This window comes from Canis lupus, chromosome 21 (genome assembly GCF_011100685.1).
Source record: "Canis lupus familiaris isolate Mischka breed German Shepherd chromosome 21, alternate assembly UU_Cfam_GSD_1.0, whole genome shotgun sequence".
Lineage (NCBI taxonomy): Eukaryota > Metazoa > Chordata > Mammalia > Carnivora > Canidae > Canis > Canis lupus.
In genome coordinates, this window is record NC_049242.1 from 25,623,837 (window position 1) to 25,640,183 (window position 16,347).

At 55.9% G+C, this 16,347-nt stretch overlaps 1 protein-coding gene across 5 annotated transcripts in view; it reads left to right on the plus strand.

Moving 5' to 3' along the window:
- The window catches only part of ARAP1 (ArfGAP with RhoGAP domain, ankyrin repeat and PH domain 1), a 65,309-nt gene that overhangs the window by 38,784 nt on the left and 10,178 nt on the right, over positions 1-16,347 (plus strand). For all 5 annotated transcript variants that reach the window (XM_038568744.1, XM_038568746.1, XM_038568745.1 and 2 more), the window contains 18 exons: positions 138-207; positions 506-626; positions 1,032-1,222; positions 1,783-1,889; positions 4,100-4,299; positions 6,664-6,749; positions 7,940-8,122; positions 9,198-9,372; positions 10,542-10,676; positions 12,738-12,873; positions 13,147-13,249; positions 14,050-14,245; positions 14,516-14,567; positions 14,678-14,841; positions 14,936-15,148; positions 15,451-15,556; positions 16,001-16,148; positions 16,236-16,322. In XM_038568744.1, coding sequence (XP_038424672.1) covers positions 138-207; positions 506-626; positions 1,032-1,222; positions 1,783-1,889; positions 4,100-4,299; positions 6,664-6,749; positions 7,940-8,122; positions 9,198-9,372; positions 10,542-10,676; positions 12,738-12,873; positions 13,147-13,249; positions 14,050-14,245; positions 14,516-14,567; positions 14,678-14,841; positions 14,936-15,148; positions 15,451-15,556; positions 16,001-16,148; positions 16,236-16,322 — 2,473 coding nt within the window. The remainder of the gene's footprint in view (positions 1-137; positions 208-505; positions 627-1,031; positions 1,223-1,782; positions 1,890-4,099; positions 4,300-6,663; positions 6,750-7,939; positions 8,123-9,197; positions 9,373-10,541; positions 10,677-12,737; positions 12,874-13,146; positions 13,250-14,049; positions 14,246-14,515; positions 14,568-14,677; positions 14,842-14,935; positions 15,149-15,450; positions 15,557-16,000; positions 16,149-16,235; positions 16,323-16,347) is intronic.

The window sequence follows — 16,347 nt, forward strand, 5'->3', positions numbered from 1 at the left end:
CCTTTCTCCCTTGAACCTGGCTGTTCCTAACTTTATGGTAGTATGTGACTACCATAGAGGGGCTGGGGTAATCTTAGAGCCTCTCCTCTAACCCCCAATCCTGAGCTCTGCTTGTCCTTCTGCTTCTGCTTCTCCAGATCTTATATCTATCAGAAGCGATGGGTGAGACTGGATGCCGATCACTTGAGATACTTTGACAGTAACAAGGTGAGGCCTGTGTTGGTCCCTGACGGGACCCCTGCTGACTCTTGACACTGGATACAGGTGGAGTCCCTCCCCGGACGAGTCCTCACCTGAGCTCCAGTCTGACTCCTTGAGCTGTGTCTTCCTGACACATTGGCCAGCTGTGGGCCGTGGTCAGGGTCCGTGCAGGGGCTGTCCCTGACCCCCTGTGGAAGATGGAGCTGTAGTTAGCCTTGGTTTCCACTGAGGTTGAAGGAACCGAGGAGGGGCTGGGCCTTTAGGTGCCGCACCCCCCACAATACAGCTTCCTTCTCTTCCCCAGGATGCCTACTCTAAGCGCTTTATCTCTGTGGCCTGCATCTCCCGCATAGCTGCCATCGGGGACCAGAAGTTTGAAGTGATCACGAACAACCGGACCTTTGCCTTCCGGGCAGAGAGTGATGGTGAGGCGTGGGGCGAGGAGAAGACTGGCAGTTTGGCCTGATAAATGAGGGAGGAGAACCAGGGCACATCTGCTCCCCCACATCAAACCCAGAGAGGAGTCAATCCTCTACGACATAGGGTAGAGAAGGGGGCACTCTCCGACTGGCTCTGTGCGTGATATACCCACGGAGTCCTCAGAACCACATATTTCCATTTACAGGGGAAATAGGCTCAGAGAGGCGAAGTGGCCAGTTAGCTTGCACAGCTGGGCTTGGAACCTGAACTTGTCCAAGTCAGAGAACTCAGAGATAGAGATGGGTGGGCGAGTCCAAATGGGCTTGCTGGCAGAGGCGTTGCCTGAGGAGCCCAGAGCAGGGAACCCTGCCAGGCTGAGCTCAGGCTTAGTTTTTCCCCTTTGCCTGCAGTGGAGCGGAAGGAGTGGATGCAGGCCCTGCAGCAGGCAGTGGCCCGGGCTCAGCTGTCTAGCACTTACCCATTGGGTGTCCGAGGCTCAGAGTTGCCTGACCGGGCTGGCAGCCTGGAACTTCGTGGTTTCAAGAATAAACTGTATGTGGCCGTGGTTGGGGACAAAGTGCAGCTGTATAAGAATCTGGAGGTGCGAAGGGGTCAGCCAGTTTGCTAAACCACTCCCCTGCCCCCTGCCCACCTGGTCCCTTAGCCCTGCCCATTGTTCATGCTGCTCCCTCAAGCCTGCCCCCTGCCCATCCTGCTCCCTCAGCCCTGCCCACCCTGCTCCCTCAGCCTTGCCCCCTACCCTGTGCCTACCAGGTACCTCAGGCCTGCCCCCTGTCCACCTTGCTCCCTCAGGCGTGCCCCCTGCCCACCTGGTCCCTCAGCCCTGCCCCTTCCCTTTCCTCCTTCCCCTGACTGTTCTTAGCCCTGTGCCAGCTACCCTTCCTGCTCCTAGTTCTGACCGTGTCCCCTGCCTGGTCCCTGAGCATTATCTTCCCATTACTGCCCTGCCTCCTGCTCCCTGTCCCTATTGCAACATGGCCCCTGAACCTGGGTCCATTTCCAGATTCCTGAGTCCTCTTTACGTCCTTCCAAGGCACTTTCTAGTCCCTAAGGTATGACCTCCCCTTCCTCTCTATCCCTTCCTGGGCCTTGTGCCCTGCCCCCAGGCCTTGCCCTCACCCCTTCCCACCTACCTGCTAGGAGTACCACCTGGGCATTGGCATCACCTTCATTGACATGAGCGTAGGCAATGTGAAGGAAGCAGACCGGCGCAGCTTCGACCTCACCACCCCCTACCGCATCTTCAGGTAAGCCTCCCTCTCTTCGCTTACCTGCGTCATCTCTCCCTGCCAGGATTCTCTTCTTGCTTATTTGGGAAACTGCCCCTTCTTCTAGGATGGATTTCTCCTCTCCCTTCCCAGCCCTGCCCACCCCCACTGGTCCTTTACCTCCACTCACTAACCTGCTCTACCTCTCCTTTCTAAGAAATCTCACTTTCACCCCTCCCTCCTTCCTCTTCATGCATTGGCCGCCTGTCCCCCTCCCTCCGTCACTCCGAGGCCATCAGCTGCCACCTCCAAGGCACTGTGCCATGCTTCAGTTCAAATCCTATGTATTAGTCAGCTTGGCTGCCATGCATGACAGGATAGCACAACCTGAGGGGGGCTTCAACAACAGAAATTTATTTTCTCACAGTTCTAGAAGCTGGAAGTCCAAGGTCAAGGAGCCATCAGGGTTAGTTTCTGGTGAGGCCCCTCTTCCTGGCTTGTAGATGGCCATCTCCTTACTGCATCTCACACAGCTTTTCCTCTGTGTGCCTGGAGAGACAGAAGGAGAGGGAGGGAGAGAGAGAGAGAGAGAGAGAGAGAGAGAGAGAGAGAGAGAGAGAAAGAGAAACACCAGTCTTGTCAGATTAGAGCCTTACTCTTATGACATTATTTAACCTTAATTACCTCCCTAGAGGCCCTGTCTCCAGATGCATTCACACTGTGGGGACACAAGTCAGTCTATAACATCCTGGGTTACACTACTGTGTGACCCGGGCAACTCACTTGACCTCTCTGTGCCTCAGTTTCTTCCTCTGTGAGTAAGACCACGGTAGTCTTTGTAAAACTGTTACCTGACATGGTGTGTGATAATTGCTCTGTCATCACTAGCCCCCTCACGGCTCCGCTGTCATGTTCTTTGCCCTTAGCATAGATCTCTGTCTCCCGCAAGGACTTCCTCCTGAGCTCCACACCTGCATGTCCAACAGTTTTGTGGATGTCTCCCCCCTCGCCTCCCTGTATCTCCCAGGCCCCTGACTTCATCCATGGGGATGCCTGCCTCTCCTGTTCAGCCCCACGCATGCCTGTCACAACCCTTACCTTACCTTCATAGCTCTCTCTCACCTCTGTCTGACCCTGCCCCATTTTGTACCAGGCCAGAGGGGTCTCTGGCCCAGTGGTGGCACCTCCTCATGCTTTGGCTGCCTGTCTGTGACTGCCAGTGGGGTCTTGTCTTTCCTTTTTGTTGAAAGCCAAGTTTTTATTTCTTGCCTTTGAGGTAATCTTCAATGACATCGTTGGCCTGAGATTCTTTGTGCCGTCATCCTTAAATACCGCACAACCGTGACCAACCACTTTCCAATGTTTTTCTTGTCTGTTGGTTTTACGGAGGTCTGACCATTCACCTGGTTTCTCGTCATCATCAATCTTAATTAGGTTGATCAGGTGTTCAGCACCAAGGACCTCCACCAGCCTGACATGTAGGCTGAGACCATTGAACATAGGAACACAGAGACAGGCTTAGTGCTTAGCTAAGGCCTTGACAGCTTGCAGATTCCATATGTCAGACCTTCGTGGATGAGCACGGTCCTCAGCACCTCTGGTCAAGCAGCATTAATGCCTGTCATGTCTCTAGCAGTGATGCCTTTTTGGGCCATGGTAGTGGGCTATAGGGATAGTCGAATCTTGAATGCACGCATATGTGGGGTGATGGTGGCAGGGAAAGAAAGAATCAGAAGAAGACATCTCTTTACCCTCTCCTCCACCCCACTAAAACCCTCCTCTGCTTCTCTCTTGTCTTCTGGGTACACTTTGACCTCCTCTGCCTGGCACAGCTTGTCCCTGTATGTCTCCCAGCCTCTTCTCTGCCAGTCTGCCCATCTTGCCCCCAGATCCTGGAATGCCCTGTGTGCCCCTTTGCACATGTTATTCCCTCTGTCTAGAAAACCTTTACACCTCTTCTCCTGGCTAAGCCCTTCTCATCTGTCAAGGCTTAGTTCAGGCATCATTTCTTCCCAGCAGCCTTTCCTACTCCCCAGCTGGGCTCCCCAACCCCCCCACATGTCTCTTTGGCTCATGGTACCCTTGATGTTGTCCATGCCCACCTTCCTCACAGACCCAGGATGCTTCCGTCTTCCGGTTATGAGCACTCAACTCCTTGTTCTGCCCACGTCACGCTGTGCCTCTTCATGCCACCCCCAAATCTCTCTGAGCCCTCTCCCACCAGTGCCTTCCTCCTCCTGTGTCCATAGCTTCTCAGCTGAATCGGAGCTAGAGAAGGAGCAGTGGCTGGAGGCCATGCAGGGAGCCATCGCAGAGGCCCTGTCTACCTCAGAGGTGGCTGAGCGCATCTGGGCCGTGGACCCCAACAGGTTCTGTGCTGACTGCGGGGCTGCCCAGCCTGACTGGGCCTCCATCAACCTCTGTGTTGTCATCTGCAAGCGCTGTGCAGGTGTGTGGGGCTGGGGCACTAGGCTGAGGCCCAACAGGGCTGGTGTGTCGGGATGGCAGGTGGCCTGTCTGGCCAGAGGGGCCGGAGCCCATATGGTAGTCACATCACTGTGGATGAAGTTGCCTCTGTGCGCCAGGCCTTTCCCACCGTGATTAGCTTGTAGTCCTGAGATTGCGAGGTAGGGATTCAACTGCATATGCCATGGGTAAGGACACTGAGGCACAGGGAGGGGAAACAGCTCGTTCCAGGTGGCCTGGCAAGTAAGTCTGAATTTGAGCCCAGGCCGATTGGGGTCCAGCACCCCATCACATCAGAGGGGTGGAAAGAAATGAGACAGAAGGGGCTGGCAGGGCTTTGCATGCCGTGGGAGATGCTGATGTTTCATCCAAAGGAGATGGGAGCAGGGGTGGGAGGGCCACATTCAGATTTGTGCCTCAGTCTCTGGCCGGTGGGTGGAATCTCGTTGGAGGGCTGAGACTGGAGAGCAGTGGGGAGGCTGTTAGTGGATACACTAGAGAGAGGAACAGGCTGAGGCCTTGTCTGGGGAAGCAATGGAGAGGACTCGAGAGATGTACAGGCTCTGTGGTGTAAAAGTCCCTGTGACAGATCAGATGAGGAGGGTGAGAAAGACAGAGGCTGGCACCCAAGAGCATTCATCTCACCACCTGCCATTTATTGGGGGGTCTGTGCTATGCCAGACACCTTGAGTGTTAGGGATTTGGCCCTCAGGGGAGCTGATGATGCCCAGGTGGCAGCTTTGGGCAGCTGGAGATGGGGATCCGGGGCGGGGGGAGAGTTCTGGGGAAGGCACTGAGCTCAGTGAGAAACCCCGAAGCCTGGGGAACATCTAGGGCAAATGTCCAAGAGGCCTGGAGCTGTGAGATCTGCATACAGGAAAGAAATGACTGGATTTAGAAAGGTATTAGCTCTCTGAGTGGTGTGGGTGACAGGTGTGAATGAGGCGCTCCCCTAGGAGACTGCAGAGGGGGGTGAGGCTGAAGCTAGAACCAGGCAGCACTCAGTGCTCCTAATACCCCCAGCCTGCTCCCTACCCCAGAGGTTCTTCCTGGGACCTGTAGCTGAGTAAGGCTGCATTCTCTACAGCCCCAACTTGCCCTGCCCTCTTATTCCACAGAGATTTACTAAGTGCTCTCTGTCTGCCAGACTTTGTTCTAGGCATGGAGGCTAGACCCTAAAGCAAGCAGTCAGGGTTCCTTCTCTCAGGCAGCTTACATTCTAGTGGGAAGAGATGGAAAATACATATATGAACCAATAGAAATACTAGGTAATGAAGTGCTAGGCAGAGAATGTGTTTGTTGGGAAGCCCTCTCTAAGAAGATGACATGCCAGCTAAGACCTGAATGTGAGGAGGGAGGCAGCTCTGGGGAGATGGGGGAAGAGAGTCCAGGCAGAAAGAACTGTGAGTGCAAAGTCCCTGAAACAGGAATGAGTATGGCTGATTAGAAGAGGGAGGAGAGTGTGGCTAAACAGGATTGGGGTTGAGAGAAATTTTGAGATGAACTTGCAGAAGCAGGTAAGGAATTTAAATCTAATTCTAGGGAGCCGGGAAGCGGTTTAGTGCCGCTTTCAGCCCAGGGTGTGATCCTGGAGACCTGGGATCGAGTCCCACATCAGGTTCCCTGCATGGAGCCCGCTTCTCCCTCTGCCTGTGCCTGTGTCTCTCTCTTTCTCTCTGTATCTCTCATGAATAAATAAATAAAATCTTAAAAAAAATTCTAGGGAGCCATGGGAGGGGGTTATCTAAAGCAAGGATCTGAAATAAGGGGATTTGCATTTTAAGGAGATCACTCTGGGGGGCCTGGCTGGCTCAGTGGGTATGTGACTCTTGACGCCCCTCAAAGTGGGGGTGGGGGGATGGAGGGTAATGAGTTCAAGGCCCATGTTGGTCCTAGAGCTTACTTTAAAAAAAAGAGAGAGGGGATCCCTGGGTGGCGTGGTTTAGCGCCTGCCTTTGGCCCAGGGCGCGATCCTGGAGACCTGGGATCGAATCCCACGTCGGGCTCCCGGTGCATGGAGCCTGCTTCTCTCTCTGCCTGTGTCTCTGCCTCTCTCTCTCTCTCTCTCTCTGTGACTATCATAAAAAAAAAAAAAAAAAAAAAAATTTGAAAAAAAGAGAGAGAGATAAAAAAGATCAGTGTGGCTGGGCTGTGCAGAGTGGCCTGGCAGGGGGGCAGGGGGAGGGGGTTCTGCTGCAGGAGCCCAGGTAACTTTACAGTTCTGTGGCGCCTGGAGCAGGGAGTGGGCATGGGAGTGGCCTCTCCCTGTCTGCCCCTGCTTGGATTCCCCTGCGGGGAGGGTGGGAAGGTAAGTGCTTGTGTGAAGGTGAGGGCCCTCTGTCTGCAGGGGAGCACCGTGGCCTGGGCGCTGGTGTCTCCAAGGTGCGGAGCCTGAAGATGGACAGGAAAGTGTGGACAGAAACGCTCATCGAGGTGGGGAGGCCTTGCTTGTCACCTGGGTTTGGGGCCCGCTCCGCTGCCTGCTGCCTGGGTCTCCCCACCGCTCTCCCCCTGCTCACAGACCTTGGCCCCCTGGAGCTAGAAGAGACCTTTGCGATCATCTAGTGGGTGGGGATTTTGGAAAAGTTGATTTTTGGCAAAGTCAGCTAACTGGCCAGTGAGCTAAGAATGTTTTGACAGTTTTAAAGGGATGTTAAAAAAAAAAAAAAAAAAGGAATATGCAACAGAAACTGTCCTGCAGAGCCTAAAATATTTACTTCTTCTGCACGCACAACCACTAGCAGGTCTGGGGGCACCCTTACATGTGCATATGCGCCTGTCTACTTGGGGTTCCCAGGTACTGATGTGTGTGGGAGTTACAGAGGAGAACCTGCAATGGGAGGCTCACCACACAGGGCCTTCCTGACAGCCCCAGCCAAGCTGCAGACTCCAGCGCAGTTTGGGTCTCATCCCCTGAGAGGTAGGGTTAGAACCCCCTGGTTTAAAATGAGGACATTGAGGCCGGGGGAGAGAAGATGACCTGCCCAAAGTCACAGAGTAAGTCAGCGGTGGCAGGGTCTGTTGCTGCTTTATTCTCTTCTGTGAACTCAGGACCTGACAGAAGGGAAGGTTGGGAGGCCCAGGAAATAGCTGCGGAACAGATGATAAGCAGAATGAAAAGGATTGATCAACTAGTAGTCCCTTGATCACTAGCTTCCTGCATCTGCGCCCCCAGTATCTGCCTCTGCTCCTCCTCCCCTGAGCCCAGAAAGGAATGTCAAAGACAAGAGAGGTTTCCAAAATCCTTACCCACCCCATTGGCTGACAGGTTAGCTACCCGCCACCCTCATCCCCCCACCCTTGCTCGAGCTATGATAGTCTCAGGAATGCAGAGTTCCAGATGTGGGACTGGGTAGGGGAAATAGCAAGGCCCCCCACCAGCCACCAGAGTTGGGGCATCCACCTGCCCAAATGTCTGCCTCTCATCCTGTCATTGAGCTGAGGAACTGGGTTTGGGCCCAGAGCCACTGATAGGGCAGGCTGCCCCTCAGCTTCCCCATGGGAAAATGCGTGGGTGGCCTGACTCGCCCAGCCCCCCGCCTGACAACCTCAAAACAAAGATTTTACCAGACACAGGGCCCTGGCCATAGGCTGCCTGTCTCACCTCTTGCCCACACCCACAGCTCTTCTTACAGCTGGGCAATGGCCCTGGGAACCGCTTCTGGGCGGCCAACGTGCCCCCCAGTGAGGCTCTGCAGCCCAACAGCGGGCCTGGTGCCCGGCGGCGCCACCTGGAGGCCAAATACCGTGAGGGCAAGTACCGCCGCTACCACCCGCTCTTTGGCAACCAGGAGGAACTGGACAAGGTCAGGGCGCCTGGGCCTCTGGACCCCCTTGAGACCACCCACTTTCTTTCTGCCCCCCCTCATTGCTCTCTCTGCCTCAGCTTATCTCTTCCGTCAGCTTACCGTAATGAGTTGGCAAATGGGGAAACGGAGGCCCGGGGAGTGGAAGGGCCTTGCCCAAGCCACAGGGAGAGTTGGGGCAAAGCAAAGAGGAGTCAGGCCTGACCCTTGGGCTGAGTCCACATCTCCAGCATCTGTCTGCCTCCCTCCCCTCCTGATTCCTCTGTCTCCCAAACCGTCCTGCTCCTTGTGAATCCTGCCAAAAGGAGTGAACTTGATGGGGATGCTATTTCCTGTCAGGCTCATGAAAAACAGCTGGCTGCTCTGACCCACCCCCATCCACACCCCACTCAAGATGAGGCCTCACATGGGCCCCAGGCCCTGACAGGCTGGGAGCCAAGCCCTGGGCCCTGGTCTGGCTCAGCCTGAGTGGGGGGTAGCTTGCTTCAAGGCAGGGGGATGCCACTGGTGACCTCTGATTGGCCTTCAGCCCCTCCCCCAAGCAGCCCCACCCAGGCAGGCTCAGGCCAGCTAGAAGCCCAGTGGGAGCCAGGCCTCCACCTCCCAGGAACCCAGGCGTCCAGCCCCTGGCCCAGCCCAGTCTAGCCCGCCAGCTAGGAGGGGCAGCAGCTCCCATTGGTCGGGAGGGCTGGGCAGGCGGTGAGGAATTCAAATGTGGGAGGAATTAGCTACAAAGCACCCCCCTCTGCCCTTCCACAAGGCAGAAGGAGCTTGAGATCCTCTAGAGAACAGGCTTGGCAGCCGATGGGTCCTACGGGCTGCTAGTAGGGGTGAGCCCTGGGCCACTGAGACTCCCCAGCCTCTTGGGGGCAGCCCCTACTCATCCTCCTAATCCCTTGGCCTTTCTCTTTTCTCCCCCTCTCCTCTCTTTTTCTTCCTGCCTCTTCTCTTTAAACCTGAGAATGGGCCTCCAGACTTGGGTGACTCCTTCCTCTCCTCCCCCAAACCCCCTCTCCCGCTGGCCCCCCACTCCTACTTAAGCTGACCCTTCCCTCCCCCTTTTTCCTCCTCCCAGGCTCTGTGTGCTGCAGTCACTACCACAGACCTGGCTGAGACCCAAGCTCTCCTGGGCTGTGGGGCTGGGGTCAACTGCTTCTCAGGGGATCCTGAGGCTCCCACACCCCTGGCTCTTGCCGAGCAGGCAGGGCAGACACTGCAGATGGAATTTCTTCGGAACAACCGGACCACGGGTGAGTGGCCGGTGGAACCGTCCACCTCGAGGGATGGGACCTCCCTGCTGCCATGGTCTAGCCATTTGAAAGGGGTGCTGGGTGGGGGTCTGCCAAAAGCTGTGTATCACCCTGCTAGATCAGATATAAATACCACTCGAGCTGTGATTGCAGCTCCTTGAGAGGCCCTGGTACAACAGTATGTGATTTTGGGGTATGTTTGGGTTTGCATGTCAGTGTACATTTGTGCATCTGGCTTCCCCTTCATATGTGTGTCTCTTTGTGTCTGTCTAAATCCCTTTCTGGATTTGTGGGTCCCTCCCAGACCTGCAGTGTGGGCCTTCAGGGTGGCATCTGTGTGCCAATGTCTATGCATCTCTCACCTGCTGTGGATCTGTTTCCTCGCACCTGGGAGCATTGAGGGATTTGGGGTTTGTGTAGCTGCAGAGTATCTGAGTTGCTGTGTGGGGGTTGCATTTCTCTGTGTGCGGGTGACCCACAACAGCAGCCCTGTCTGCTGCTTTGTCTGGGTGGGGCTCTGTCACAGACTGGGGCTGGGTCCCATTTGGCTATCACTCTCCGGATGGGTGAGAGGGGACCGTGGGGGTGAGCACTGCTGGTCAAGGCCCAGGGCTGGCCTCTGGGGCCATATCCCAGGACGGAGGGTGGAGCTCAGCGGCCAGAACTCGGCTCACGGCCATGGGTGGGTGGGGTGTGCTGGGCTGGAGCAAGCCCAGGTGTCCAGGGAGGCACAGGAGACCACCCAGCTGGCTTGGGCTTTGGGACTGCTAGGAGCAGGGCTGGAGCCAGGCTACTTTCTTAGACTCTGCGTTATCTGTGGCAAACCTCTTTCTGGGGATTGTTAATGAGTCTGCCTAAGACCCCTCATTCTAGTGTGCTTGCCCCATGCCTCAACAGAGAGAGTAGGGTGGGCTGGGCTGGGGAGTCAGGGGGGCTTCCTGGCAGGGGAGGTACTGGAGCTGGGCCTTGGAATTTGCACAAGTAGGGAGAGGTAGAGAATGATACGGACAAAGCCCTGGACTGGGTAGTGAAAGCCTGAGGGTGATAGAGGGCTGGTGACTTGAATGTAAGCTTGGATGCTCAACCCAGGTGGGGGTGTGGGGGAGACCCTGGGATGGCAAGCATGAGCAGCCATTCCCCACCGCCCCACCCCAACACCTTCCCTAAAGAGGTACCTCGGCTGGATTCAATGAAGCCCCTGGAAAAGCACTACTCAGTTGTCTTGCCAACTGTGAGCCACAGTGGCTTTCTCTACAAGACCGCTTCTGCCGGCAAGCTGCTGCAGGACCGCCGTGCCCGGGAAGGTGGGTGCTGGGCCAGACCCCGTTCTTGCCATGACATTCTGGCATGGTGGCAGGGCCAGAGAAGCCAGGGCTGGCTGGGCTGGTGGACCCCTAAGGGTGCCAAGTGTACTCTGGCAGAGTTATTCTAGAGGGCTTCCGGGATGTAGTCCCTGGTACACAGTAGATGCTTAATACATGGGCCAATAGCAGTGGGAATGGGGCATGGCACTGTAGAGCAAGTCACTGCTAGAATTCCTTTAGACTAAAAAAGCCTTTATTGAGTACCTGCTGGGTGCTGGGGATCTGGCATTTGGAACCAGACAGAGCTGAGCTTAGAGCTCCATCCCTTTGACATCTCTGCCTTCTGCTTGCTCTCCAACTCAGTACAGTCCAGCCCTTCCCACATCCTATAAGGACCTGCACATCGGCGCTCCCACTCCATGACCTGTGATCCCTCTCCTCTCATTCACTCTGCTGCAGCTGTACTGGCCTCCTTGGTGTTTCTCAAGGACATACATTCATTTCCACCAGGGCCTTTGCTTTTGCTCTGCCCCTCGCCTAAAATACTTTTCCACGAAATATTTGCATAATCAGTCCCTCACTTCAGTCCAGTCTCTGTTTAAATATTTCTCTCTTTTTTAAAGATTTTATTTATTTATTCATGAGACACACACGGGGGAGGGGCAGAGACACAGGCAGAGGGAGAAGCAGGCTCCATGCAGTGCAGGGAGCCCAACATGGGACTCAATCCCTGGTCTCCAGGATCACACCCTGGGCCAAAGGCGGCGCTAAACTGCTGGGCCACCAGGGCTACCCGTTTCTGTTTAAATGTTACTCTTTAGAGACTTCATCCATGGTCATTTTATCCAAAATAGCATGCCCTATGTACCTTACTTTTACCCTACTTCACACCACTTATCTGACATTGGTTAGTCTGTTTATAGATGTATCTGGTGATTCTCTGTGCCCCACTGGAATATAAGCTCCTCTTGGCCACCACTGTAGCCCCAGCACCTAGAACAGCTCCTAGCACAGAGGGCACTTGGCAGACGATGCCTGATGAAGAGTAACTGAGGCAGGTGCTCCTGGAAGGGCCCAACCTGGGGGACAGGCTCTGGGACACACTGCCCTCAGAGGACAAATGTCATATCCTTGCAGACAGGACAAGAGACAGTGTCTGCTGTGGGAATATAGTTGAGACCATTGCTCTCTGCATCCTTGGCACCCCTCTGTGAAGCCCTCTAGCACCCAAAGAGATTTCTTTGGAACTCTGCTGTTCACTACCTCACTGCCCCTGGGGCACTGCCCCTAGTCTACCTCCCTCTGCCTGATAATGTCATTTATGTAACTGCCTGAGTCATCCTTTTTGCCCTGGGTGCCAGGAAGCTCTGAGCCAATGTGAAGCTCAGGGCTGTGAACCATAGGAGTCTGCCTGACTTTGCCATTCTGCTCTTTCTCCTGCCTTTCCTGGTCCACATTCCCATTTCTTTTCCTTGATGGGATCTTGTCACTTTCCTGAGAGCCATTATAGGAGGAGTCAGAGTATAGAGCAATGTGTGCCACTGGTAGGGGAGTATAGGAGTGTGGATGGGGCATGGAAGCTTCCTGTGGCATATGGGCTGGATTGAAGGATGAAGGGTATGGGTGGAGGGAACAAGGTGAGCAAAAGTGGGGAGGGTGAGGTGCCCAGGAGTGATCCGAGAGATGGCTGGAGAGGTGGGTGGGGGCAGACCCATCAGGGCCTTAAATACCAGTCTAAGGGATATAGGATAAGGTTGAGGGCAGGGGCATGGAAAGGTTTTGAGCAGAGGAAGAATGGAGTCTGGTTTTACCTAGATCACTTTTGAATCTTGGAAGTGAAGCTAGGAACCAAGGAAAAAGTCATTGCAGTGGTCCAGGGGCAAGGTGTGGGCTGGGCTAGGGCGGTGGGCTACAGGAAGGAGGATGGAACTGGGGGAAGCTTTTGAGTTAGAGTGAAGAGGACATAGGTCAGGTGGGAGTAGGAGCCCAGGGAGGATACAGAAGTGTTTTCAGGGGAGGGCGGGGGCTCCCTCATGGCTCCCCTGCCCAACTTCTCTCCAGAGTTCAGCCGACGCTGGTGTGTCCTTAGCGACGGGGTCTTGAGCTACTATGAGAACGAGCGGGCAGTGACCCCCAACGGAGAGATTCGGGCCAGTGAGATTGTGTGCCTGGCAGTGCCCCCTCCTGACACCCACGGGTGAGCACCCCTGGGGCAAAATCACAGACTGTTGTTGCTATAAGGTCCGGCCCCCCATTGAGGAAACAGAAATAGGCCCAGAGAAGGGCAGAACTTTCCCAGGGTCACACAGCATCCTGAGACTGGAGCCAGGTCTCCTTAGGCCCTAGTTTAGGGCTTTCCCACCACCTCTTAGGGGAGCCAAGGGCAATGGGCAGAGGTTGGAGGCAGGGTTGCATGGGGTCGGTCATGGCTGGGCTGGGAGTGCCTACATCCTGGCCTTTGTATCTACAGCTTTGAATACACCTTTGAGGTGTACACAGAGGGAGAGCGGCTGTACCTGTTTGGGCTGGAGAGTGCGGAGCTGGCTCGTGAGTGGGTCAAGTGCATTGCTAAGGTAGGCCTGGGTTAATGGACCCGTGTGAGGAGTATGACCTCCTGGCTATTTCCATGTACCCCAGCTACCCTACCTCACAAATGGAGGGAGCAGTCATAGGGCAGGCTTTTTGGGCCAAGGGCCTGACATAACCTGCAGTCCCTAAGCAGGGAGGTTAGGAGACCTGTGGAAGAAGGGCTGTGGGCCTTGCACTCCATAGGTGCTCAATACATGTTTAATGATGAATAGCAGTCAGAGCCATCTTAGAATGGTCAGTGCTGACTCCAGAGGGAGTGAGCTCCTGGCTCTGGAGGAAGGAGGCAGGGAGGCTACAGAGTTCTGCTCTGGGGACTAGAGCCAGGTGCCCTATGGGGTCCCCTGTACTGTGAGAGCCTGAGATTCCTATTTACTTGGTCACTGATCAATCATCTGTGAGCCTTGTGATGATCAGCCTTCTGAGCCGTGGGAATCCAGCTGAACCAGCCTTGGTCCTCACTCTTTAGTGCTGGTGGGGGAGACAGACGGGGGCCCAGACAGCAAGAGTACTATAATCAGTGCTGCAACAGAAGGCAGAGCAGGGGCATCCCTGAAGGCATCTGGGAACGTTTTGCAGAGGAGGACACTTCTGGGCGTGAAGTGCGGCATGATACCCGAGTTCTTGAACTGTGCTGGATTCTGCCCTGGGGCAGAGAGAAGTGGCAGCTGGGTGGGAAGTGGGCATGTGCTCATAGGCCAAAGAGCTGGAGGGTCCCGGGCAGGCAGTGCTGTTGGCTGATGTAGCCTCCTTGGCTACCTCCCCCTTCCCCTGGCCTCCCCACCAGGCATTCATACCTCCCCTGGCTGAAGATCTGCTCGCCCGGGATTTTGAGCGGCTTGGGCGCCTCCCCTACAAAGCTGGCCTGAGCCTACAGCGGGCCCAGGAGGGCTGGTTCTCCCTCACTGGCTCTGAGCTCCGTGCTGTCTTCCCAGAGGGACCCTGCGAGGAGCCACTACAACTTCGGAAACTGCAGGAGCTTTGTGCGTGGACCCAGTCCTGGGCCCCTAACTTTCAGGGCATCCTGTCCTGGGTTCCCAGGCCCCCAGCCCTCCCTGGAAGTCTAAACTCTACCCTGGCCAGCCCAGAAGGAGCCAGCCTGCCCTTTTCTGTCCTTTCCTGCCCTTGGGGTATAGCTTAGCAACTCCATGTATTGGGGGGTGGGTCCTGGGAAGGCATGTACCCAGAGAGCTTCAGGAGGGAGCCGGTTGGGGACCATGAACAGGGCCTCACCTTGACCGGCCCCTCCACAGCCGTCCAAGGGGACAGCGAGAACCAAGTGCTGGTGCTGGTGGAGCGAAGGAGGTGAGCCCTGGACTCCCTGAGGGGCGGTGAGAAGCCTGTGGCAGTCGGAGAGGCTTAGGAGGGGTGGCGCCTGGGTAAGTCCGCAAGTAACGGACGGTTCCCCGGTCTAGGACGCTGTACATCCAGGGCGAGCGGCGGCTGGACTTCACAGGCTGGCTGGGGGCCATCCAGAAAGCAGCTGCCAGCTCGGGGGACACGCTGTCGGAGCAGCAGCTTGGAGACTCCGATATCCCAGTGATTGTGTACCGCTGTGTGGACTACATCACGCAGTGTGGTGAGCCTCGCCCCCTCCAGGCCAAGCCCCGCCTTCCCAGGGCCCCTCAGGCCCTGCGAGGCCCTGTCCCTGGCTCAGTCCCACCCTTCTCCAGGCCTGACATCGGAGGGCATCTACCGTAAGTGTGGGCAGACGTCGAAGACTCAGCGGCTGCTGGAGAGCCTGCGGCAGGACGCCCGGTCTGTGCGCCTCAAGGAGGGGGAGCAGCATGTGGATGATGTCTCCTCAGCCCTCAAGCGCTTCCTGCGAGACCTGCCTGATGGCCTCTTCACTCGCGCCCAGCGCCTGGCCTGGCTGGATGCCTCAGGTAGGCCCCCGCAGTCCTCGCCCTGCCTGAGACCCAGGCTAGTGTTGCTGACTTGACCACTCCTATCCCTTCCTTCCGCATCCCAGCTGTGCTCTGGACACTTGGACGAGGCATGTCCCCAGGGGACAAGCTCCAGTTCCCTGTCCCTCCCTCTGCTTCTCCTTCCTTTGTCCCTCTAAACAGAACCAGGAAATACCAGCCCCTAGGATGAGAGGCAGAGCTGCCAGAGGGGTGGGACAGGGGAGATGGCTGGGGGTGGTAGGGGTGGGGCTTCTTGACCTGATCTATCTCTCCCCACCCAGAGATTGAGGATGAGGAAGAGAAGGTCTCCAGATATCGAGAACTCCTGGCACGTCTGCCTCCAGTCAACCGCGCCACAGTGAAGGCACTTATCAGTCACCTGTACTGGTAAGGGACATTACTATTATATGACTCTGGGGGGATGGGGTGGAAAAGATTCTTCTACTCCCAACCTGGCTGACTGCCCTCTCCTCAGAACCAGGTAGGCCTGGGAACTGAATGTTGACTTTTGATATACCCTGATCTTGGACACTTTGTCTCCTAACTTACTTCCTACAGGGTGGGGGGAATAGAGGAGATTTCAGCTAGGACCCAGGGGACCTTGGCCAGATCTCCCAGCTTCCCAGCTCTATTCCTCTCCAGCATACAAAACATGGCCAGAAAGACTATTCCTGCTTCCCCTTAACTAGTGGTTCACTTGAACCAGGACCTTCCCTGGCCTCTCTTCAGGGGCCAGTCATGGACCTGCTCGGAACTGGGATGGTAAAGTGGGGCAGTTCTGGACTGGGCTTCTCACTCAAGACTGTCTGACTTCTGTCTTCCCCTGTCCAGTGTCCAGTGCTTCTCAGACACAAACCAGATGAACACACACAACTTGGCTATTGTGTTTGGGCCCACGCTCTTCCAGACAGATGGGCAGGACTACAAGGCTGGCCGTGTGGTGGAAGACCTCATCAGCCACTATGTGGTGGTGTTCAGTGTGCGTCCCTAGCCAGTGGGGAGTGAAGGGCAGGGATGAGCCTCTTGGGTGGCAGTGATCATCTGTCTGTGTCTCCCACCCTCCCAGGTGGATGAGGAGGAGCTGAGGAAGCAGCGGGAAGAGATCACTGCCATTGTGAAGATGCGGGTGGCTGGCACTGCCAGTGGGACCCAGGTGAAAGACAGGGCTGGGGGTAGGG